The sequence below is a fragment of the Haliotis cracherodii genome, unplaced genomic scaffold (genome assembly GCF_022045235.1).
Source record: "Haliotis cracherodii isolate W230 unplaced genomic scaffold, xgHalCrac1.p SCAF_2, whole genome shotgun sequence".
Lineage (NCBI taxonomy): Eukaryota > Metazoa > Mollusca > Gastropoda > Lepetellida > Haliotidae > Haliotis > Haliotis cracherodii.
This window is the reverse complement of record NW_027266275.1, coordinates 12,480,044-12,504,449: the sequence shown is the minus strand read 5'-3', so window position 1 is coordinate 12,504,449 and position 24,406 is coordinate 12,480,044. Positions and strand designations below refer to the sequence as shown.

At 42.0% G+C, this 24,406-nt stretch overlaps 2 protein-coding genes across 2 annotated transcripts in view; both read right to left on the bottom strand.

Annotated features, from left to right (window-relative positions):
* LOC139469799 (lysosomal alpha-glucosidase-like) overlaps positions 1-23,334 on the bottom strand; it is a 32,570-nt gene extending 9,236 nt beyond the window's left edge. Inside the window, exons 1-16 of the mRNA XM_071252095.1 lie at positions 22,955-23,334; positions 17,748-18,025; positions 17,107-17,255; positions 15,997-16,165; positions 14,629-14,725; positions 13,519-13,766; positions 13,090-13,221; positions 11,904-12,014; positions 8,530-8,643; positions 7,764-7,851; positions 6,981-7,098; positions 4,978-5,111; positions 4,198-4,346; positions 3,258-3,406; positions 2,914-2,989; positions 2,284-2,465 (exon numbers count right to left, since the gene is read on the bottom strand). Coding sequence (XP_071108196.1) covers positions 2,284-2,465; positions 2,914-2,989; positions 3,258-3,406; positions 4,198-4,346; positions 4,978-5,111; positions 6,981-7,098; positions 7,764-7,851; positions 8,530-8,643; positions 11,904-12,014; positions 13,090-13,221; positions 13,519-13,766; positions 14,629-14,725; positions 15,997-16,165; positions 17,107-17,255; positions 17,748-18,025; positions 22,955-23,210 — 2,450 coding nt within the window. The 5' untranslated portion in view covers positions 23,211-23,334. The remainder of the gene's footprint in view (positions 1-2,283; positions 2,466-2,913; positions 2,990-3,257; positions 3,407-4,197; positions 4,347-4,977; positions 5,112-6,980; positions 7,099-7,763; positions 7,852-8,529; positions 8,644-11,903; positions 12,015-13,089; positions 13,222-13,518; positions 13,767-14,628; positions 14,726-15,996; positions 16,166-17,106; positions 17,256-17,747; positions 18,026-22,954) is intronic.
* LOC139468837 (uncharacterized) lies at positions 8,907-11,868 on the bottom strand (the record flags this gene model as incomplete). The annotated part of the gene is made up of 3 exons (XM_071250973.1): positions 11,861-11,868; positions 9,006-11,602; positions 8,907-8,941 (listed from the first exon to the last, which is right to left on the bottom strand). Coding segments are annotated over exons 1-3 (2,640 nt in total), but the record flags the coding sequence as incomplete, so codon positions are not given.
* Positions 23,335-24,406: the final 1,072 nt, after the last annotated feature.

Here is a 24,406-nt window from a genome sequence, read left to right as displayed (position 1 = left end):
ACCCACAAGTTGGAAAAGAATCTATTTGGAGTTTCCAAGTTAAAGGACACACACAAAAAAGACTTAGTTATTTACACACTGCTGTTATACAGCTGGAATATTCCTGAGTGTGGTGTCAACTAACAAACATGCCCAAATCCTCAAGCACCCTTTATATCCACAGGCCTCTGGTATTTCCAGGTAAGGTAGGTCACCATGTAAGCAAGTCTTTGTTCCGCCCAAATTTAGCTCCCACCAAGAAAAAATCTCAGGAATAAATACATAAAATTGCAGTGAAAATGTCCCAGCCGTGCTGTGAGAAAAGTTCCAGTTGATAAGAACAAATGTTACGGTTAATGATAGATGTTCCTGCATAATGTTAATGTGCAACAAGAAAAACAGGGAAACTATGACATACAATCGCAAAAAATAACCATAATTTAAAAGAAAAACAAAAGAATATGATGAAAAAGGAAAGCATTAAACAAATCCTGATAGTTAATCAATGATAAAGGCAAATGCGAAAAAACACGTAATTATGACAGAAACGGATAGAATGCAGAGCATACAACGCAACCGAAATCGGAAGTCCATGAAATGACTGTGTATATGTAAAGTAAATTAAACATAATGGCAGTCACCAGTGAATAGTTTTTGGTTTGGTTTGTTGTTTAACGCTGCACTCAGCAATATTCCAGCTATATGACGGCGGTCTGTAAATAATCGAGTCTGGGCCAGACAATCCAGTGATTGACAACATGAGCATTGATCCACGCAATTGGGACCGATGACATGCATCAACCACGAGCCTGACCACCCGATCCTGTTAGTCGCCTTTTACGACAAGCATAGTCGACTTTTACGGCAAGCATCAGTGAATAGTACAGCTGTTTGGATGAAGTATCCTGAAGACTTAACAGAAAATGAGAAAAAGGAGAATTTTTTACCATGGTAATAGAGATATGATAATAAGAGGACAAAGTCCTCACTATCCCCTACAATGGTAAATACTTGTTTTGAATATTTCAACTAGTTACATATATATATTTTGTTGCCATGGAAACATGAAAAATTATTTTTTCAAAAGTCCAAAACTATCAAGAGGCACCAGTTCACTGCTAGACCTATCTGTGTGCCAAGTTTGCTGAAGAAATATAGTACTGTTTTCAAGATCTGCTCGGGAAATGAACACTACCACCATTTCCAGCCTAAGTAGAAATTGTAACCATGGAAACACAAAAAATATTTTTTGCTAAAATCTCAAACTATCAAAGAGCACCAGTTCACTAATACACCTAACATGTGCCAAGTTTGGTGAAGAAAAACTGTATGGTTTACAAGATCTACTCCGAAAACAAATACAACCGCCATTTCCAGCCAAAGTCAAAGTTGTTGCCATGAAAACACGAAAATAATATTACTGTGACTATCCTCCACCCCCTCTTTAAAAAATCCTGAATCAGCCCCTGAGTGCAGACAATCTGAGGCAGTTTGAGTATGTACAGCAGACAATTAACAAGTAAAGGTGCATGACAATTTACCAAGTGTTGAGTTATGAATACCAGTTGGGTTCGACCCTTTGACAGTGTTTGAAAAAAGCGCCTGTCCGCAGGCCCATGGCAGGTAGATCTCGTGATCATAGTTTTAAATTTGTATGGGTCCTTATGGCCTGGGGGCACGGATGGCCCAGTCGTCTAAGGCGCCGCGATTCGCTGTGCAGAGTTGCGTCCCTTGGACACGCCAGAAACCTATGATTATGGGTTCGAATCCCGGTTCGTCCCGATTATGTTTCTAGGTTTGTCAGCACCATACCCGTGCTCGTGGGTTTCACCGAAGTGGTAAACGTCAGAGACTTGCATCACTTCGGGCTTTCCTCCCACATTAAGCTGACACGCCGTGATATAACTGGAATACTGTTCAAAGCGGCGTTACACCAGACTCACTCACCTTATGGCCTGCATTAAGTTTACATGTCGATTTATTTGTCACAATAATATACAGTTTTTACAATGAGTGCTGATGGTATATTTCAAACACTGCCCTGTGATGAGTGAATGAGTGCTGATGGTATATTTCAAACACTGCCCTGTGATGAAGACTGACCAGTCCAAAGGACGTTACAATGTGAGCACTACAACCAATGAAAGTCTATGTTAAACCGTGAGAGTTACACTCATCTTTGTGAGACTTTGTGGAACAAGCCCCTGGACAAGACATGGACACAGTTTTGTACATATAGGGCTGTACTACTGGTTATGGCAGAGACAAAGCATGACACCCTCACTCGGAAAGCCCGAGACTCACATCTGGTCGGTGGTGACAGCAGCAGGCTTGGTGGGGATCACGGACCCTCCTCGTACGTGCAGGTTGATCTTGTCGATGGGGGCGTCCAGTAGCACACTCTGACCCACAGTGGACACCCGTGACATGTTGTAGTAGTCATACCAGACATCGCCCGGAATGTAGGCCTGCACCGTCACAGCTCCCTACAATCAGCACAGATACGTCACAGTCTGTCTTCTATCTGTAACTATAGGAGGCTGAGGTGAGATACTGCATGCTTCGAACCAAACCACAAACAAATCTAAGACTACATGTCATAAGCCATGCCCTAGCACAGGGCCCACTACCCTGCTTGTGAGAACAGCAAGTTTGACTACTCACCTCAGGTGAGATGAGTATGTTTGACTACCAAGCTGGTGAGATGAGTATGTTTGACTACCCAGACAGTGAAATGATTGTTTGACTACCAACCTGGTGATATCAGTTTGCTTGATTACCAACCTGGTGAAATAAGTATGTTTGACTACCAAACTGGTGAAATGAGTATGTTTGACCACCAAACTGGTGAAATGAGTATGTTTGACTACCAAACTGGTGAAATGAGTATGTCTGACAATCAAACTGGTGAAATGAGTATGTTTGACTACGCACCTGTTCTAACACAGGTGAGATGAGCAAGGCTGACCCCCACAGGAACTGCTTGTCTACTGCCACAGCCTCAGGATACCTGCAATGGTCCAATCAGTGGCTCTTGTATGCTGTTGATACTTGTCATCCTCCAAACCAGAGCTATCAGATATTGATATGGAAAACCACTGACAGAAACAGATGATCTTTTATGACTTTGCTTTTAAAGCTTATCAAACCTCACATGCCACCACAAAGAATTTATGTTAACAAATCATTTTCCTTAAGCAGGATAAAATATCAAACTTGTGTTATGGTCTGAATTGATTTTCTGAAAGATGTTTCGCCGAGATATTAGTTATACTGACTGGAAGAACAATGGGCGGGCCACAGGGCCCCCGTCGACGTGGCTGCGGTAGAGGAGGGTGTAGAGTAGGGGCAGCAGGCGGTATCGTGTCTCCAGCACCGACCTCATAATGGCCTGCGTGTTAGCGTCAAATGATGCCGGGTCCTGGTCCTGGGGGGGGGGGGAAAACATGGCCGTGTGACCTTAATGGTGATTCAAACTGTAGCCCTCAAAGAATGGAGTGGAACAGACATCGCCAAGTAAAGTAATGCCTCAGTTCAGCATCATCAGCGTTAAAACTATGTTATATTATACAAACTGAGTATTCTATCTTTTACTTTTCCAGTATGATATTAAGGAATGTTTTTCTTTTAGAAAATATTGTCATGCAGTTCTTAGTAGTTCTGGTTAGAAACGGATCGTGTATTGGGTTGATCAATCAGTCGAGGCTGTCACAGGAGTGTGTACCTACAGTAATATCTAATCAATAGAGAACCTCATGTTTATGGTCGAGTGAGTGAGTGAGTGAGTGAGTGAGTGAGTGAGTGAGTGAGTGAGTGAGTGAGTGAGTGAGTGAGTGAGTGAGTGAGTGAAGTTTAAGGCAACTTTGAACAGCATTTAAGTTATATCATGGCTTGACACCTTATTGTGGGGGGAAAGTCTGAAATGAAACCCACGAGCTATGGTGCTGACAAACCTAGAAACATAATCAGGGCCAACTAGGATTCGAACCCACAATCACAGGTTTCTGAAGTGCCCAAGGTACGTAACTCTGCACGGCAAATTGATGATAGTGCATTGCGTGGCCCTCATGTCAGAAGATGTCAGAAACTGAATCTTAAATATGGCTTCTGTACATCTCCATCATTGTAATGTTAAAAGCATCTCCTGCTTCAGGAATATTCAGATGCACCTAGCTCCAGCTCCTCCACACCGCATGTTACATCCACCAGGTGACGTACCTTCTTCCCACTGTTGTGGTTCCGCATGAAGGGGTAGAAAGCTCCAACCTGCATCCACCGAGTACACAGCTCTACATTGGTGTCACCACGGAAACCACAGATGTCGACACCAACAAAAGGGATTCCAAACATTTGGAAGTTCAAAATACCTGGAACAGGATCAAAATACCTGGAATGGTCAAATTAATTGTAATATGATCAAAATACCTTGAATATGATCAAAATACCTTGAATCAATCAAAATACCTGGAATGTGATCAAAATACCTGGAATGTGATCAAATTATTTGTAATATGACAAGAAAATAGCTTTAATCTGGGTTTGCGAAGTCATGATCGGCGGATTCTGGCATGACAATGGGACACAATTCTTCACAGTGATTTGTGGTGTCTCAGCAGACTGTATCACCTGTGCCCCCTGAAACATGTCAACTAATAATTTAGTTGTAGTGTAGTAATAGGTTTACATTTAGCCTGCCATGTTTCTTTAATGCTGCACCAGGCACTATTCCAGATACAAAACAGCGGTCAGTAAAAAATCAAGTCTGGACTAGACAATCCAGTGATTGACAACATGAGCATCGATCCAAGGTTGGACACAATGACACACAATTAACTAAGTACACCTGCTCTGATCCAGACCAGGATAAACTGATGGGGGCCTATGTTCTTACCATGAGTCCCGATAACAGCGCTACTCCATGTATAAATGTTACAAGGCTTCCAACTCTGGGATGCAAACTCCTGCACCCCACTCTTGGGCTCCGGATGCACAGCTTACCTGGGATGGAGTAGTAAAGGTCGACCCAGCTGGAGAGGTTGTCTCCAAGCCAGTGGCTGCCGTACACGCCTGCGCTGGGGTATGTTGACCGAGACAACACGATACTACGCTTGTTCAACAGCTTCTTCAACACACTGGAAAGGAAGCATCATGTCTGCTTCATATTGTACATGTTGTTGTTTAACACAACACTCAGCAATATTTCAGCAATATCACAATAGTCTGTAAATAATCGAGTCTGGTTCAGACAATCCAGTGATTGATATAATGCTCCTTACCTTTGGGGTACAATGACACATGATCAACCAAGTCAGTGAGCCTGACCACCTGATCCATTGGTCGCCTCTTACGACAAGCGTGGGTTACTGGAGGCGTATTCTAACACGGAATTCCCACAGGATTTTGTACATGTGACTGTCTAAGATACAGTGTGAACAAGAAAAGGGTCTGCATTGGGTGCACTATAACCTACAAACAACCCAAGACTACATAACAACAACCTTAGACAAACAACTCTGGCCAAGGGAAACCAATGGTTGATATCATGAGCAAACATCCATACTGTCAGCTTACAAAACACAATTCACCAGGAAGCACATTGCAACCATCCAGATCTGTTTCATCAATCTTTGGTGTTGGGACTTATTCTGCCCCAGAAGCCCCAAGGGAGTGAGTTTGGTTTAACGCCACTTTGAACAGTACGTATTCCATTTATATCATGGCATGTCAGCGTGATATGGGAGGAAATCCTGAAGTGACTCAGGTCTTAGATGTTTACCACTTTGGCAAAACCCTGAGCACAGGTATGGTACTGATAAAACTTGAAACATAATTGGGGCGAATCGGGATTCAAGCCCACGATCATAGGTTTCTGGCAGAGCGAACTCCGCACAGCTGGGCGACCCGTGCCCCCAGAATCCTCCAGGGGAAGGGACTATTGTAACAGTGTAGTGAATGCATTCTAAGTAACTTTACTCCCAAAACTTAAAATTTACCAGCCTGATGTGAAGACATCTGCCATTACAAGTTGAAATATATAAATATTAGTTGTGTTCATTGTAATTCATGCATTCTGATTAGCTCAATTGGTCACATGTTATTGCGCTCATTTCCCAATAAATGAAAAACATTTAGCCACGTCCACCAAGGCGGACTACTTTTATTACTACTGAATGTTGAGGAATCACAATATTTCAGTTGAGTGAATTCCCTTTCTGCTCAAATGTATCATCATGTACAGGACATTAAGCGAAATTCATGGATATTTATTGTCCAAACAACCCTTTGATACCCAAGGCCAAGAAGGAATGAAACAGTAAACGTGCAAGCTCACTCACCTGTTTTTCCCCACATGCATGCACGTGTATGTGTGTTTGTGGCTGCTTGTACTAGTCCGGACTGATGCCGATTTATACTGCTAGCTCACCGAGATACCATGCCGCAGTTTAACATGAATATCCCACTCAGATACAGTATACTGACTCCGAGCCGACCAGTCCTTGTTTTAGCCCCTGAATGCCGAGCGCCAGACAGGATAACAACAAGTACCATCTTTTAACGTCTAACGCGGCTGGGGATCGAACCCCGGACCTTCCGCTTTCCGGGCAGACGCTCTACCATTAGACCACGGAGGCGATTAGAGAGTGTGTTATCCTACAGGACAGTGTGTGACCAGTGATAAGAGAGTGTGTTATCCTACAGGACAGTGTGTGACCAGTGATAAGAGAGTGTGTTATCCTACAGGACAGTGTGTGACCAGTGATAAGAGAGTGTGTTATCCCACAGGACAGTGTGTGACCAGTGATAAGAGAGTGTGTTATCCTACAGGACAGTGTGTGACCAGTGATAAGAGAGTGTGTTATCCTACAGGACAGTGTGTGACCAGTGATAAGAGAGTGTGTTATCCCACAGGACAGTGTGTGACCAGTGATAAGAGAGTGTGTTATCCTACAGGACAGTGTGTGAGCCTGGACACAGTGCCATCATTTGAAGCCGCCCCTCACCTGCTGGTGACCTTCATCTCACTGAGCCCGTACATGTTGTGGAGGTTGTAGTGGGTGGAGAGGCTGTGTTTGGCTGACGGACACAGCGTCCCTGCCATCAGACTGGACCCATCGATAGCTGTGGGGGGGATTGTACAGATGATTTCAAAGATGATTCCAAAGATATATAATCGATAGCTGGGGTGAGGGCACATTGTACAGACGATTTCAAGGATGATATATAATTTATAGCTTTGGCGCAAAGACATTGCACCGATGATTTCAAGGCTATATGATCAAAAGCTGTTGGGGGCGGCATTGTACAGACCATTTCAAGGAAATATAAATGATGTTCTTGAAGCAAAAACGAAACTGGTGATTTTGAAGAAAGAGTGCATAAACTATTTAAGGGCAGTAGATGAGGACATCTTACTTGGATGATATCTTTGTTATTATTGTGACAGTAACTTTCTGAAGATACTATTGTCAGGATTGAAACGATGGAGTCAAAATATCCCCCTCACATTAATTATAATGAAGTATTACATATTAATGTTTATCTTGATAAGTATCATGTTCCAAATTTCAAAAACATGGTATTTAGCAAGGCAACATAATTACTGCTTCCTTTTGAAGTTGATTAATAGTGTCAGAAAAACTTTGATTTAGTTGATCTTGACAACTAGGCAGTTCTGTTGTCATGGAAGCATGTGATATCATCGGTTATAGCACAGCATCATATCATTCTAGTCACTTAGTCCTCATTATGTCACAGAGTACACCACTGATGAAGGCAGCACTTACTGGGTGGGACGAAGGGAGGGTTGTCTAGCGAGTTGCTGGTGCAGCCCGAGATGGAGCCGGTCACGAAGTTAGATGGCTCATTCATATCCTGGGAGAAATGCTTACACATGTTAACCAATATCTTTCTTTGTGACGCTTAGTATCTTGAATCTTGTCAGAATGGCATATTTATATGATCTATCATATATTATTTTGACAGATAAATTCATATAACAGACACTGACCAGAAATTACACTGGAAAATAGAGAAAGTTTTAAGTGACCGGTCATTGGATTCAGAGGTAATTTGAAAAAAAAATTATGCATAGTATTTAGAAAAATTGTTTTCTAAAAATTGAACGACTGTTTGTTCCATGATGAGTGACATTGCATTAACAAGTTTGCAAGTGAATTACTTTGACAATAGAGTACAGTGGATACTCTTTCATTAAATACATTTCTTTAAATGTCAGTGAAAATATGAGTGTACATTTCATGATTTAGTACTGATAAAGCCTTAAGTGTTTCATATTTTTCAATATTTTGTTCAGCTCTGAATACTGAAACAACCAGGTTTTGTACATGTGACTGTTTAAGATACAGTGTGAACAAGAAAAGGGTGTGCATCCACTGGTCGCCTCTTACGACAAGCATGGGTTACTGGAGGCGTATTCTAACACGGAATTCCCACAGGGTTTTGTACATGTGACTGTCTAAGATACAGTGGGAACAAGAAAAGGGTGTGCATCCATTAGTTGTATGTATGTAGTTCAGAGGTTCTACTGACCACCCACAGACCGTCGTAGGGAACCTGGTCGTGGTACATCTTAGCTTGTCTGTACCACCACGCTGAACTGTTGGGGTGGAAGAAGTCCGGGAACACTGTCAGGCCTGGCCACACCTACAACACAGGGGTGGGGGATGTGTAGAACATAGGGGTGGAGGATGAGTAGAACATAGGGGGTGGGGGACGTGTAGAACACAGGGGGTGGAGGACATGTAGAACACAGGGGGTGGAGGACGTGTAGAACACACGGGGTGGAGGATGTGTAGAACATAGGGGTGGAGGACGTGTAGAACACAGGGGGTGGAGGACGTGTAGAACACACGGGGTGGAGGACGTGTAGAACACACGGGGTGGAGGACATGTAGAACACAGGGGTGGAGGATGTGTAGAACACAGGGGGTGGAGGATGTGTAGAACACAGGGGTGGAGGATGAGTAGAACACAGGGGGTGGAGGATGTGTAGAACACAGGGGGTGGGGGACGTGTAGAACACAGGGGGTGGAGGACGTGTAGAACACACGGGGTGGAGGATGTGTAGAACATAGGGGTGGAGGACGTGTAGAACACAGGGGGTGGAGGATGAGTAGAACATAGGGGGTGGGGGACGTGTAGAACACAGGGGGTGGAGGACATGTAGAACACAGGGGGTGGAGGACGTGTAGAACACAGGGGGTGGAGGATGTGTAGAACATAGGGGTGGAGGACGTGTAGAACACAGGGGGTGGAGGACGTGTAGAACACACGGGGTGGAGGACGTGTAGAACACACGGGGTGGAGGACATGTAGAACACAGGGGTGGAGGATGTGTAGAACACAGGGGGTGGAGGATGTGTAGAACACAGGGGTGGAGGATGAGTAGAACACAGGGGGTGGAGGATGTGTAGAACACAGGGGGTGGGGGACGTGTAGAACACAGGGGGTGGAGGACATGTAGAACACAGGGGTGGAGGATGAGTAGAACACAGGGGGTGGGGGACGTGTAGAACACAGGGGGTGGAGGACGTGTAGAACACAGGGGGTGGAGGATGTGTAGAACACAGGGGGTGGAGGATGAGTAGAACATAGGGGGTGGAGGATGTGTAGAACACAGGGGGTGGAGGACGTGTAGAACACAGGGGGTGGAGGACATGTAGAACACAGGGGTGGAGGATGTGTAGAACACAGGGGGTGGATGACATGTAGAACACAGGGGGTGGAGGACGTGTAGAACACAGGGGGTGGAAGACATGTAGAACACAGGGGTGGAGGATGTGTAGAACACGGGGTGGTGGACGTGTAGAACACAGGGGGTGGAGGACGTGTAGAACACAGGGGTGGAGGATGTGTAGAACACAGGGGGTGGAGGACATGTAGAACACAGGGGGTGGAGGATGAGTAGAACACAGGGGGTGGAGGACGTGTAGAACACAGGGGGTGGAGGACGTGTAGAACACAGGGGGTGGAGGACGTGTAGAACACGGGGTGGAGGATGTGTAGAACAAAGGGGGTGGAGGACATGTAGAACACAGGGGGTGGGGGACATGTAGAACACAGGGGGTGGGGGACATGTAGAACACAGGGGGTGTGAGACATGTAGAACAGAGGGGGTGGAGGACGTGTAGAACACAGGGGTGGAGGACGTGTAGAACACAGGGGGTGGAGGATGTGTAGAACAAAGGGGGTGGAGGACGTGTAGAACACAGGGGGTGGAGGACGTGTAGAATGCAGGGGTGGAGGATGTGTAGAACACAGGGGTGGAGGATGTGTAGAACACAGGGGTGGAGGACGTGTAGAACACAGGGGGTGGAGGATGTGTAGAATGCAGGGGGTGGAGGATGTGTAGAACGCAGGGGGTGGAGGACGTGTAGAACACAGGGGTGGAGGACGTGTAGAACACAGGGGTGGAGGATGTGTAGAACACAGGGGTGGAGGACGTGTAGAACACAGGGGGTGGAGGATGTGTAGAACAAAGGGGGTGGAGGACGTGTAGAACACAGGGGGTGGAGGACGTGTAGAATGCAGGGGTGGAGGATGTGTAGAACACAGGGGTGGAGGATGTGTAGAACACAGGGGTGGAGGACGTGTAGAACACAGGGGGTGGAGGATGTGTAGAATGCAGGGGGTGGAGGATGTGTAGAACGCAGGGGGTGGAGGACGTGTAGAACACAGGGGTGGAGGACGTGTAGAACACAGGGGTGGAGGATGTGTAGAACACAGGGGTTGAGGACGTGTAGAACACAGGGGGTGGAGGATGTGTAGAATGCAGGGGGTGGAGGATGTGTAGAACACAGGGGTGGAGGATGTGTAGAACGCAGGGGGTGGAGGACGTGTAGAACACAGGGGTGGAGGACGTGTAGAACGCAGGGGGTGGAGGATATGTAGAACACAGGGGGTGAAGGATGTGTAGAACACAGGGGTTGAGGACGTGTTGAACACAGGGGTAGGAGGACGTGTAGAACACAGGGGGTGGAGGACGTGTAGAACACAGGGGGTGGAGGACGTGTAGAACACAGGGGGTGGAGGACGTGTAGAACACAGGGGGTGGAGGACGTGTAGAACGCAGGGGGTGGAGGATATGTAGAACACAGGGGGTGAAGGATGTGTAGAACGCAGGGGGTGGAGGACGTGTAGAACACAGGGGTGGAGGACGTGTAGAATGCAGGGGGTGGAGGATATGTAGAACACAGGGGGTGAAGGATGTGTAGAACACAGGGGTTGAGGACGTGTAGAACAAAGGGGGTGGAGGATGTGTAGAACACAGGGGGTGGAGGATGTGTAGAACACAGGGGTAGGAGGACGTGTAGAACACGGGGTGGAGGACGTGTAGAACACAGGGGGTGGAGGACGTGTAGAACACAGGGGGTGGATGACATGTAGAACACAGGGGGTGGAGGACGTGTAGAACACAGGGGTGGAGGACGTGTAGAACACAGGGGGTGGAGGACGTGTAGAACACAGGGGGTGGAGGACGTGTAGAACACAGGGGGTGGAGGACGTGTAGAACACAGGGGGTGGAGGACGTGTAGAACACAGGGGGTGGAGGACAAGTAGAACACAGGGGTGGAAGACGTGTAGAACACAGGGAGTGGGTTGTCTGAGTTTATTTTTTGGTTATTTGCTAGAATCCTCAATTGATGATGTCCTAATGATTATAATAAAGGATTATTTTCTAATCATGTTAATACCACAGACACAAATAAATAGCTATCAATGCATTCATAGTGTATTTTCAGGTTTAACACTACTTTTATCTTAAACCACTCACCTAAATTTAAAGAACCTCTCAAATGGTTCTTATTGTAACTAAATAGATGAAGAAGATTTGGGAGTGCTTGTCAGCTAGTTCAGAAACTTGCTCATGTTCATGAGACAAGTCATGAAATAATCAGAATTACCTTGCCAACGAGATTTGACCCGTTGTCAGCTTTGACGAAGATATCATCCTTGATCCCTTCATCGTAGGAGGGGTAGGTTCCTGGCTGCTGGGTCACAGATATCCCGGGGTCCTGGAATACAGGAGGATGTCATCAGCAGTGAGTGAGTGATTGAGGGAGTGGGGTTCACATCAAAGACTTTCAGTCAAACGGGGAGGAGGGACTATAGTGATGATAGTAAGTTACTGTTTTGGTGAAACCAGCATGCAAAACTGTGGTACTGACAAACCAAGATTAATCGGAGTGGATCTTTGTGTATAATCGAATCCTGTCACAAATAAGGGATGCAACTCTGGACATGAAAGTTATCAGATATGTACATATGAATATCTTTTTGCTACCAACAATTTCATTTTTTAACAATTCTGATTGTTGAGGAAGCTTTTGATGTGTCAAAATAGCTGACTTAACCCAAGCTTATTTTCTTAGGAGAAAGGATAAAGGCAGTACGAACATGTAGATGTAAAACATTCATGCAGGGTCACGAGCCGTCTCATAGTTGGCTGTTAAAGATTAAATGTTAAATAATTTAAAATTGTTAAGCGTTCAACAGCTTCACTGCCATATGGAAAAGTATCCAAAACTTAAGAAAGCAATAAGACAAGCAGTCATTCACATGAACATTTCAAATAACTTAACAGGTTTATAATAACTTTAACATGTTTAAATGTTACATTTCCAGTAGGCTAAAGGGGGCACGGGTGGCCCACTCATCTAAGGTGCCACGATTTGCTTTGCAGACTTGAATCCCTTGGGCACACCAGAAACCTATGATTGTAAGTTGGAATCCCGGTTTGCCCTAATCATGTTTCTAGGTTTGTCAGCACCATACCTGTGCTCGTGGGTTTCACCGAGGGGGTAAACCTCTGAGACCTGCATCACTTTGGGCTTTCCACCCACATAAAGCTGACACGTCATGATATACCGGTAACTGGACTACTGTTAAAAGTGGTGTTAAACCCAACTCACTTACTCACTCAGTGGGCCCAAACAGGAAAAGAAACTTCATAATTTCATTACCCCTTAAATGATTGTGATCTTCAATGCATCTTCAATCTCAAAAGATACAGAGCTGTACAGCCACAGAATAAACAAGGATAAGAAATAAACAACACACAACCTTAGCTGAGCACCTGCCTCAACTCACCACAATGATAACATATCGCTGGCTGTTGTTGTGAAGGTCGGCCACAATGTCCGGCAGACCAAGGTATGTCATGTTGTCATACGTCCAGTCAAGGTGAGCTTTCATGTAGTCGATGTCGTTCCACTGGACATCCTAGAAATCAATGGGTTGTTGTGTTATTTGTATTGTAAGTTACACTTGCCTATGAATTAAATATCCATCAGTTTTTAAAAAAATGTTTTGAAGAATTTAGGATTGCCACAGACTACAGATCATATTCATTCCTCTGTGTTACAAAGCAAGTAGTCTGTGGTCAAATTATGCATAAGGTATTTTGGTATATACATAAGGTATTTTGACACATACATAAGGTATTTTGGCACATACATAAGGTATTTTGACACATACATAAGGTATTTTGGCACATACATAAGGTATATTGACACATACATATGGCATTTTGGCAGCCCTGTTTCTTGCAATCACTTTCTTCAGTTCCTCAGCATTGTTGTAGCCATATTTGCACATCTGGAAGCCGAGTGACCAAAATGGCGGCAGGTACGGTCTCCCTATGAGGCTGGTGTACTGCTGGACTACCTTGTCTGGTGTCGGACCAAGGAAGATGTAGAAGTCAAGAATACCACCCAAAGCTCGGTAGGTCACAGCACCGGTGCCATTAAATGGTTGAAAGTCAACCTCTGAAACCAAGTCAGTAAGGTGTGAAACTATAACCATTTCATTAGTGGAGAGTTTATGATGAATTATTAACAACCAACAGGGGGATAATATGAAAACTACCTGGCGATAATATACTAGCAGGGAGAGGAACTGTGCAAATGGCCTTACCTGGTTTACTAATATTGTGATTAATTAGAGATAAATACATAAAATGTCCTCATTATTCGTCATTTAATTGTATATGTATCTGTTGATGGGATTTGATAACTTATTAGAAATAATAAAAAAAATTTTTTTGTCATTTACAATAAGGGCAAGTTTATTTTTTTATTTATCAGGCTGTGTGGAAGTTAGACGATTTCTTGACACAAACTGTTCAAATTTGGGGATATTTTACAATTTCAAGACAAACGCAACTTCGAGATGAAGCTTTCTTTTTACACCTGGAACTTTTATGACCAGTTTGTTTTATATACAGATTATGTCCATTTAATCAAAATCACTTTTGACTATCAGTTTGGAGAAAAATGTTTTTTCAGATTAGCAAATGTTATGAAGCATTTCCAGACATAGACACTGTCAACGAAAGTTTTTGTTAATTTTTCATGATACCGACTTTCCACACAACAACCCTGATGACTGAGAGACAGACATGAAGTTTTATGAACTTGAAAACAAGATATTGTTGCCATGACAACATGTACATTAGGTGATGTACCCATGACAACATGTACTTTAGATGATGTATCCATGACAACTTGTACATAAGATGATGTATCTATGACAACATGCACATAGTTACATCCCTATCATAATCATGATTAATACTTTGCTACATCTCCGGACTCTGTATTGCACTGCTGCAACTGTCAGACATCTTACCCATAGCGTTACTGTTGAGCAGGAACACCCCGTGTGCATTGTGCTGCTCATCCATATTGAGGTACAAAGGGTGGGCCCCATACAGGTTCAGGTTTGGCTTCACAGAAAAGAATCATAAAATCAAATATATTATCCATGTTCTACAGAGCCTGGGCTCCGTAAAGGTTCATGTTCAACAAATGTTTGATTTGGGATAACACTGACTTAGTACTTAGTAACTTAGTAAAGTATACATACTAGTACATGTTTAACAAATGTTTGATTTGGGATAACACTGACTTTGTACTTAGTTACTTAGTAAAGTACACATACTAGTACTTAGTAAGGATAAGAATTTATGGATGAACAACTTCTTTATTACAATTAAGAATGACATTTCAGTGTAGTTTCTAACACCGTTATCAAGCAAGTGACCCACACTGAAACGTCGCTCTTAATTGTAATAAAGAAGTTGTCCATCCATATATTCTTATCCTTACTAAGTACTCCAACTTCTAAATGCCTATCAAAGAAGGTACTAGTACTTATTTGGGTTGAGTAACGTCCAGGATTCGAACCCACAATCTCAGAGTGAGGCACCTGATTGCCAGCACACAAAATCAGCGATCTAACCCACTCAGCCACCGTGGCTTCAACAGAAATGAAAGTCTGACAATTGGTAGTCTAGATCACGTACTTTGTGTACCCCTCTGACAAGAGTAAATTGGCATGGTTCTCACTGCCGAAAGCTATGAACACACAATGCCATTAAGAAAGTGGTCAAATGTCTGTGAGTGTGAGTGTGGGTTTGAATCCCGGAGGTGAATGAAGAAAGTGTTATCCAAACTATAACATTTGTTACATTTGACCACTTTCTAAATGGCATTGTGTATTCATCATGTTCATAGGTTCATGTTTGGTTTGACAGAAAAGGATGAAACTATCAAACATAATATCCATGTTCAGTTACAGAGGGTGGGGTCATACAAGCTTGGCTGGAAGTGAGTGGGGAGACAACATACATAAGTATTTCAACAACCAGGGCCCACTTGCACAAATCGATCTTAGCGCTAAGATGATCCTAACTCCCATACTTTAACATAGGCTTACAATAGTCTTAGCGCTAAGATCGCTTTGTACAAGTGCAACCAGAAGGTTATTAGGGTCCACATGTTAACAAAACACATTGAACTTCCACTGTATTCAATATCCAGAAATGAAAAGGTCCTTGTTTCCTATTTCCCTGTTCTTCAGTGAGGGTGTTTTAGGCTGATCTCATCAGAATCAGCACAAGATACAAACAGACTTGCCAAGTTGTATGTGTGTTTGACCAATCAGAGAGCTAGTTTTCATGGACTTTACAACAGTCATAAACTTTAAAACAGCTACCTCAGGTGGTTGATCTCGGTTCCAGAACACCATTTTCTTCCAGTTTGTGTCCAGTTTGAAGCCTGACCGGTGTTCCCCGAAGCCATACACATTGGAGGTGGTCAGTGCAGTCCCAATCTGCAGGTACTGGTCAGCAAATATCAGAGGGGACACGCCAGTTGTGTCAAACCTGTTCACAAACAAACAACAATGCCCCATATTAATAAATTGATCAAACAAATTACCTCAGCTGATACACAGAATGACCAATACTAGTAGATGAGTGCAGTGGTCAGTAATTGTACAGCTACAGTGATATGAAGGAAAGGCAGGGGTTATCAAGGGTTAAAAAACAACAAGTGCCCCTAGAAGATAAATTGGCCAAATATTGTATTGTTCAAAATTGGATTATCTTCAGTCTTATTTAAACAAGATCTTAGCTCTCGCTATCGCTAAACAAAGATCTGAGGACAAGTTGGTACCTCTCAAAAAGGTCAACTCTGGTAATGAAGTGGTCCCGTACGTCTAAGGGTAAAAGCATCAAGTCTGATAGTGAAATGGTCACTTCTGATAGTTAAAGGGTCAACACTGAGAGTGAAGGTCAACTGTGACAGTGAAAAGGTCAACCATGACAGAGAAAAGGTCATCTCTGACAGTGAAAGGGGAAAAAGTATAAGGCTTAAAAAAAATTGTTATTATTTGTTTCAGTCTAAACTGTGTTGTCAACAAGGCAAAGCCACTTTAGATGCTTGGTCAGACATGTTTATAAAGTTAATAAGTAAGAGTGAGTGAGTGAGTTGGGTTTAACGCCACTTTTAACAGTATTCCAGTCAAATCGCGGCGTGTCAGCTTAATGTGGGAGGAAAGCAAGTGATGCAGGTCTTAGACGTTAACCACTTCGGTGAAACCAACGAACACGGGTATGTATGGTGCCGAAAAACCTAGAAACATAATCAGGCCGAACTGGGATTCGAACCCACAATCATAGGTTACTGGCGTGTGCAAGGGACGCAACTCTGCACAGCGAATAGCGGCGGCTTAGACGACTGGGCCACCCGTGCCCCCTTATAAGTAAGAAGACATGTTTGTGAGGTATGGAAGTAAAGGTGATGTCACTGCAGGATTCCCTACAGTATTTGTCCTGTCGACATCCTTCTGATGATTATCCCGAAGGGGTTCCTGGCCAGCTTGATGTCAAACTCTTGGTACGACCCTCCACCACTCTGCTCCTTATTTAAGTCAATGGGGACCTCATATCTGGAAGTGCTTGGATCATAGATCTGGGAAACAAAAACAAATAATGGATACAAGAATTATTTCTCCACATTATTCACATAAAAAAATAAAAGAATTGATTCTCAGGCAATGACTTTTGAAAATATAGTGTTGGCGGGTACTGTTGTTGTTGCTTAAACTAGTATGTAACCAAAGAAACAGTTGTGTACCATCAACCTGGAAAAGGACCTCCCTACATAAACAAGTAAACAAACTCCCATTGCCGCCATGACTGTAACTTGTGATGCGCAGTAAAGCAGTGTGCATGTAAAGGGAAGTAAATGTGTGCTAAATTGGATCGTATTGTGTTTTAGTATATATATATTTTTAATATTTTAAAAAAAATGGAAATAAAATGAAACGTGCAACTTTATGATGATGTGACGGTGCCTGAGAAACAAGACTATTTTTTTTTAGCCTAATATTAAATGGAAAATGAAAAGTAATGATAAAAGTGCAACTATCATCTAGCTAATTCAAGGGCCATAATGTTTTACCTTAATGTGCAGTCTATCACTAGTTTCTTCTGATATCTCTAACTGTAGCGTCATGGAGTCATTGGGGTATGGGGACTTTGTCGTCCGTTCCAAGTGTCCGATGACCCCAGTACTGGTTTTCTGTGAGTATGTGAGCATATAACTGCGGTCAAAGTTGCGAGGGTAGTAGCAGTAGGGTGCGCCTTGCTCCACCCCCGGGCTCCAGCAGCACCCCCGAGCTTCACAGCTGGACTGGGTGGCATCTCGGTACTCAGGCCAGCAGTCCGATCTGTCAGAACCTAGACGTAGGAGAGTACAGAAATATCATCATCTTAATCAGGTCCTGGGTCCACTTGCACAAAGCGATCTTAGCGCTAAGACTATCGTAAGCCTATGTTAAAGTATGGAAGTTACGATAATCTTAGCACTAAGATCGCTTTGTGCAAGTGGGCCCTGGATACTGAGGCCTCTGATGCAGAAGCTCTTGGTTTACTAATAGTATTGGCACCACGAGACTGGGATGACTTCAACTTTCCTATAGTCATTTTCCCTTTAAGTCGAGCAATATCCCTGCAGCTTCAGTCCTTTGGGTCAACATTTCACAACTTTTTAGATACAATCGAACATGTTCTTTCTAACAAGGTTCCGTTGAGCGTCATACGAATTATGCTTAGAAGTTGTTTGATCAAGGTTACAGTGAGGGAGTTAAACTTTAACATCACAACAGCAATATTTCAGCCATATGGTGATGAGATCAAGATTACAACATTCAAAGCCTCAGTAAAGTTTTCAAAGATTTTTATGGTAGATATGTGGAGAACATTTCCAAATTTGATGCATCAGCGCCAAGAATGATGTCAGATGCAATTCCCTATTTTGACTTGTACCATGTGTTCCAGTGTTTTTTCAGGTGAACAATTGACTTGTTTTTGCATGTGTTTGTGACAGGTGCCACTGGTGGGGTAGGATACACTCACCCTATCGTGACCACCTGGTTTCATTATTGTTTGATAGAGATTCATAAACACGTGCTCACGATATAGTTGGAATCATACAAACGACTCGGCTATTCGCAGAGAACATGGAAAAGGTTTTGTTGCTTTTACTTAAAAAAACTGATAACCATAGGGTTGTCAAAAGAAAATGGAACCTAAGGTTCTACAGCTCATCTGAACTATATATAGAAGAGGAAAGTATTTTATGATGATACAACCCTTTTATGGATACAATGATCAATGGTGAGCGGAACCAAAATTTGAACGATAGATTCAAGGGCAAAAAATATATAACATTTTTTGCAGGCTTTTCTACAATACTGAAGTTATTCACACCAAGTTTCAGCTTTCTGTACCATGTAATTGCTGCATAACATCATGATCCTATTTCATTACAATAGAAAAAGCAAAATAATTGGCCAAAATGACACTTTCAATATCATTGAATATGGCTGTCGTGGCAGCCATGTAGAAAATGAGACTAGTATTCTGTGAACATTTTTTAGAGGCACTATAGCTGGGATTGTTCATACAAAGTTTCAGCTTCATAGGCCTTATACTCTCAGATGACATGTTGAATTGTAGAAACACCGGAAAATAGGAATATATCAAAGGTCATAGTTGAACTAATATTCAAAATGTGCCCCAAAATTTATACGTGTTATTACTCATACAAAAGATTTACTGCTTACTAAATTTCTTAATGATGCATCAATATATGACTGAGTAATGTGTACACATTACACTGTGTGGTGGCCATATTTAAAATTAGATCATAATTTTCTGAGCATTTTTTAAAGACACTATAGCTTGGATATTTCCTGTAAAGTTTCCACTCATAGGCCCTTGTAGCTTCTGCATGTTCAGAGGAGATGTCAGAAAGTAAAAATGAAGGATGGTAGACAAGACAACAGTTATCCAGACGACAGACAAATTGCTCACTTGTCTTTCAGTTAGGTGAGCGAAAAATACAAGAACAAGTGTTTTCAAGTGATTTCGTCAAAGTATATATTTGACTTTTCTCAAAGGATGAAACTTGATAATAACATGAAGAACACTTCTGTCTGGTCTCCTCATATTAATCTACTTTAGAACTTTATTATTTCAAAAAATAAATAAAAATAAAAGGACATAAAATTAGGGCTGGGACGGGTACCCGGGTCGGCTGGGTACTGAGTAGGACCCGAGTACCCACAGTACTACCCGGACCCGTGGTTAGTCACGTGATATATTGTTTAATGACAAAAGTTATCTAGAACTTCATGGCTACACTACAAGTCACTAATGTTCCGATTTCTTTCTGACTATACACCCATTCCTTTTGACTTTTGTATGCTTGAACAAAGATAAAACTTCAGTCATATTCAATGTATGCATGTCCAGATCGTTCTATATGTGCATCTAAGTGCATTTTCCTATGGCTACAGTCAAACTAGTTCCAGTCGGACATTTTGTACCCATCTCTTGACACCTAGAGCGGGTACCAAGGCAGGGGCGGGTAATAGGGGGTTGGTTACCTGGGTCGTAAATTTGAACACGTACCAGCCCTATATAAAATATAAAAAAGTGACAATACTTAATTGAAATATCAAATTCTTAAGTTGGAAAAGTGGAACAGCACCAAAAAACAGTTTTGCTGCATGTATCGTTTCAGATCAATTTACAGTTGTCAAATATACAAGTAACAGACAGCTACATTAATATAAACACTGCTAAATAGATACCTAAGCCTTACTGTTTTCGTGTGCAGTTAATTCATCTGGTACTATACAATGAGTATACTAAAGTACCATATATTATCTTATTGATTTTGTTGGCCTTCCCTGCACACATATATGCTCCCTGCCTCATGGCATTCACTCACCTGATGAAGGAGTAAGCATATACTCCGTAAAGTTGTGTTCCTCATAATAAAGAAGTTGACATCCCAATATTCTCTTCCTAATGTGTATCAATTCTAAATGCCCTCCAAAGACCTGATACTATAGAAACACATCTTACAAACTTTGCAATATATATATTCTAGATTGTAATTCAATTCAATTTCTTTATTCAGTATAAAGGCCACAGGCCCATGTACAAATAAATATTGACATATAAAATATACATATTGGTGCAACATTAAACAAGTATTACAAATGGGATGAACATAATACAATAGCCTCTTTAATATATTTACAGTAAATCAGTTAGTTTGCCTGAGCTTATATGCTTAAATAACCAAGAGTTACAATATATATTTGGAATGAGTTTCTGTCTGTTATCATCATATAATGGACATGATAGCATAAAATGTAATTCAGTAAGTTATTGTAAATCGACATGTTACATAGTAATGCTTTTATGTAAAAATCAAGCAAATAAGGCATTTTCAAATGGCTGACAACTAGCCTTTTAGAACATGATGAAATACAGTTTTTGTACTGAAGACTGAGTACCTTTAAATGTGCATGGTACAAATACAGTCATGCCCCGCTTATACGGACTTCAGATATCCGGAAACCTCGGTTCTCGGACGATTTTCATTCAAAACGAAATAATTAATATATAAATTTACCCGTATGTCCGGAATTCAGTTTCCGGAACCGGACGGTCATTTTCATACACAAAACACTGAAATGCACACAAAATTGTCTCACTTATCCGGACAATACACTTCCTCTCGTGGTAATCCTTTGATTCGTGAGAAGTCAGTTAACCAAGTGACACTGAGTTACGTTTGAGACGAACTTGTTTATTGTACATACATGTAATCCTCTTCGATAAATATGGCGTTTGTGGTCAAAATTGTGGAAGTATGGCCTGTCAACCAGCAAAACGTAAGCGACACGCAGTGACAGCACCGTAAAAAAAAGGGAAATTTGTCTCTTTAAGGAAAAACACCTGTCAGCAAGTAACTCTTCCAGTAAGAAGCTGGTTTCAGTTATACGGAAATTCGTTTATACGGACGAATTGTGAAATGACGCAAGTGTCCGTATAAACGAGGCACGACTGTACGTAAATACAAATATTTCCTCATCCCTAACTTTGTTTGTTTAGTATAGTAACATTAACATAAAGCAAAATATGAACAGGGCCTGTCATGCCTGTATGGTAGTGGATAGTTTTACTAACACGGAATATGGATCCAATTATTCAAAATTTATGAAACGTTTTACGTTACTATATCTTAAAAAAATTAAAGAAAACGCACATAAAACTATGAAAGGAATTGGGGTAGAATAGGTCTTCAGTAACCCATGCTTGCTGTAAAAGCCGACTATGCTTGTCGTAAGAGGCAACTAACGGGATCGGGTGGTCAGGCTCGTTGACTTGGTTCATGCATGTCACCAATCCCAATTGTGTGGATTGATGCTGATGATATCAATCACTGGATTGTCTGGTCCAGACTCGATTATTTACAGACTGCCTTCATATAGCTGGAATATTGCTGAGTGCGGCATTAAACAACAAACCAAACCAATGAGAGTTGCAAAACTACCAGGATACAAAATAACAAAACTCACTTACTCCCACCCCTTTCAAAAACTTATAACATATCCTGGATGTGGGTTCTTGTGTCTTAAGAGGATTCAGAGTCACAGCATGATTAATGTGCGGGTTACAAAACTACCAGGATACGAAATGACACAGAATGCCCTCACCCCATTCAACAACTTTTAACAAATTATGTATCTGCCGATGAAGGTGATATCTGAGCACGGTTCCCTAGTGTAATTAATGTCTTTGTATTATCACATACACCTATCAATGATATGAGGCATTGTGCATGCCTAAATAGAGATGGTCATATCACAAGGGGGTTGAGCTTTCCCAACTCTCCCACACAAGGTAAAAACAAATGTATTGCATTCATTTTGCAAATAGATATATTTTACAATTTGATGTTTTGGTGTATGATATCAATCCTCATCAACCCTCGACCTCCATATCAGCCCTGTGGCCTTCAGTCCTTGGCCTGATATGAAATCTGCCATATACTAACCTCTGATTTCAACATGTACAATATATCATCTAATAAGCCCTGGGTTTCTTAATGACCCAAAGGGTTTGGAAGAATAAGCTCAGGGGCATTTATTATAGGAAGTACAGTACTTTGAACCACCTGATTATGCTCTGATTATGCTCTGTTGTATCGTCTGTCAGTTCTTATGCCTAAATCAATCAAATTCTCATTCGGTCATATTACTTTCTCATTCGGTCATATTACTATGCAAAATTAATTATACTTGCCCTTGGAGATATCACACTGGCTTGATGCCACATCTATCACTGGAGTCTGTGTAACGGAATTGTGATCTTGGCTGCTGCAACTTTGAAACTGACTGTTGACCTGGTCAAAGAACACTAGATAGACTCCGGCAAATGCACTGAACGATGTAATCAAACCGACGACAACCCCGACAAGAAAGTACCATTTTCTGGACAATCTGGTGGAGTTGTGAGGGGTTCTGAGAAACAGTTCCACTTCGTCGTCCTTCATGCCCATGTTTCACTTGTCTGGAAGACTGTCTAGGCGGAAGCACCGTCACGCCGTGCGTGATGTACACATGACTTGCTCCTCAAACACTTCTCATTTCCTTATTCTGATATCAGCTGATTAAACCGCCATGTTTATGTCATGTGACTTGTCTATTGGTCACATGACCAAGGTCCCCTTGAATCGTTTTGGAAGCCATGCAACCGGCAGGCACGTTAATTTGAATTTATTCTGCATAAAATCTTGCGATAATTTATTACGGCTAAGTTGATACTCTAACTAAGTGCATTATAGAGAGTGACTGGTAATCCTAACATTGTTATTTTGTAAATAAATTGTAGCCGCTAGAAAATCGAAACTACTGTAAAAAACAATTCTACGATGAATTAAGAAAATACTCGATTTTGATTAGTCAATCAGAGGTATCAAATCACAATAAACCCCCCTCAAATTGAAACAACCGATTTCACTGCCGCATCACCGCGGATGCTTATATTTACAAAATTAGTACTTCTTTGACAGTCATTATCGGTAGGCATATATTAATAATTATATGTACAATTATAGGCTACAAAATGGAAAGCTGTGTAGCACTACATTTCGATAAGAAAACACAAGCTTAGGAAGTTTCCGTGCTACTTCCCTTCAGTGCCTGTCATAAGTTCGAGTGAAATAATACGGTGTAAACAAACTGCTTGAGCACATTTTGTTTAAAGGCTGTTGTTGGTGATTCCGTAAATTCTGATCGAAACCCCAATCAAAACACCGCACTCAACCCATGCTGTTTCACTCAACGTTTTCGCTAAGGCCAAAGAGTTCTCCTTTTATTTAGTCATGGTAGAACGGTGATAAACATACTGTGTTTTCAATGTAGAGGTAGCTGGGTTACCTGTATATTCCACCGCGCTAATTTAATATATGAAACCTCACGCTGCGCTTTCGGTTCCAAAACCAATTTAGCACGGTTAAATCTACAGGTAACCTAGCTAACTCTACATTGAAAACACAGTATGTTTATCTCCTAATAATCCGCCGATTATTATCACATTCCCACGAATTGGTGCCGTTCTTCCGTCACGTTATATTTCCGTTTAAATTTTTATTTTTAAACTTTGCATATGTATAAAAAAAAAAACATGCTGAACTGGTGCCTTTTGATGTTAGGTATCTCTAAAAAATGTTTGTGTTTGTTTCCTTGGCAACAA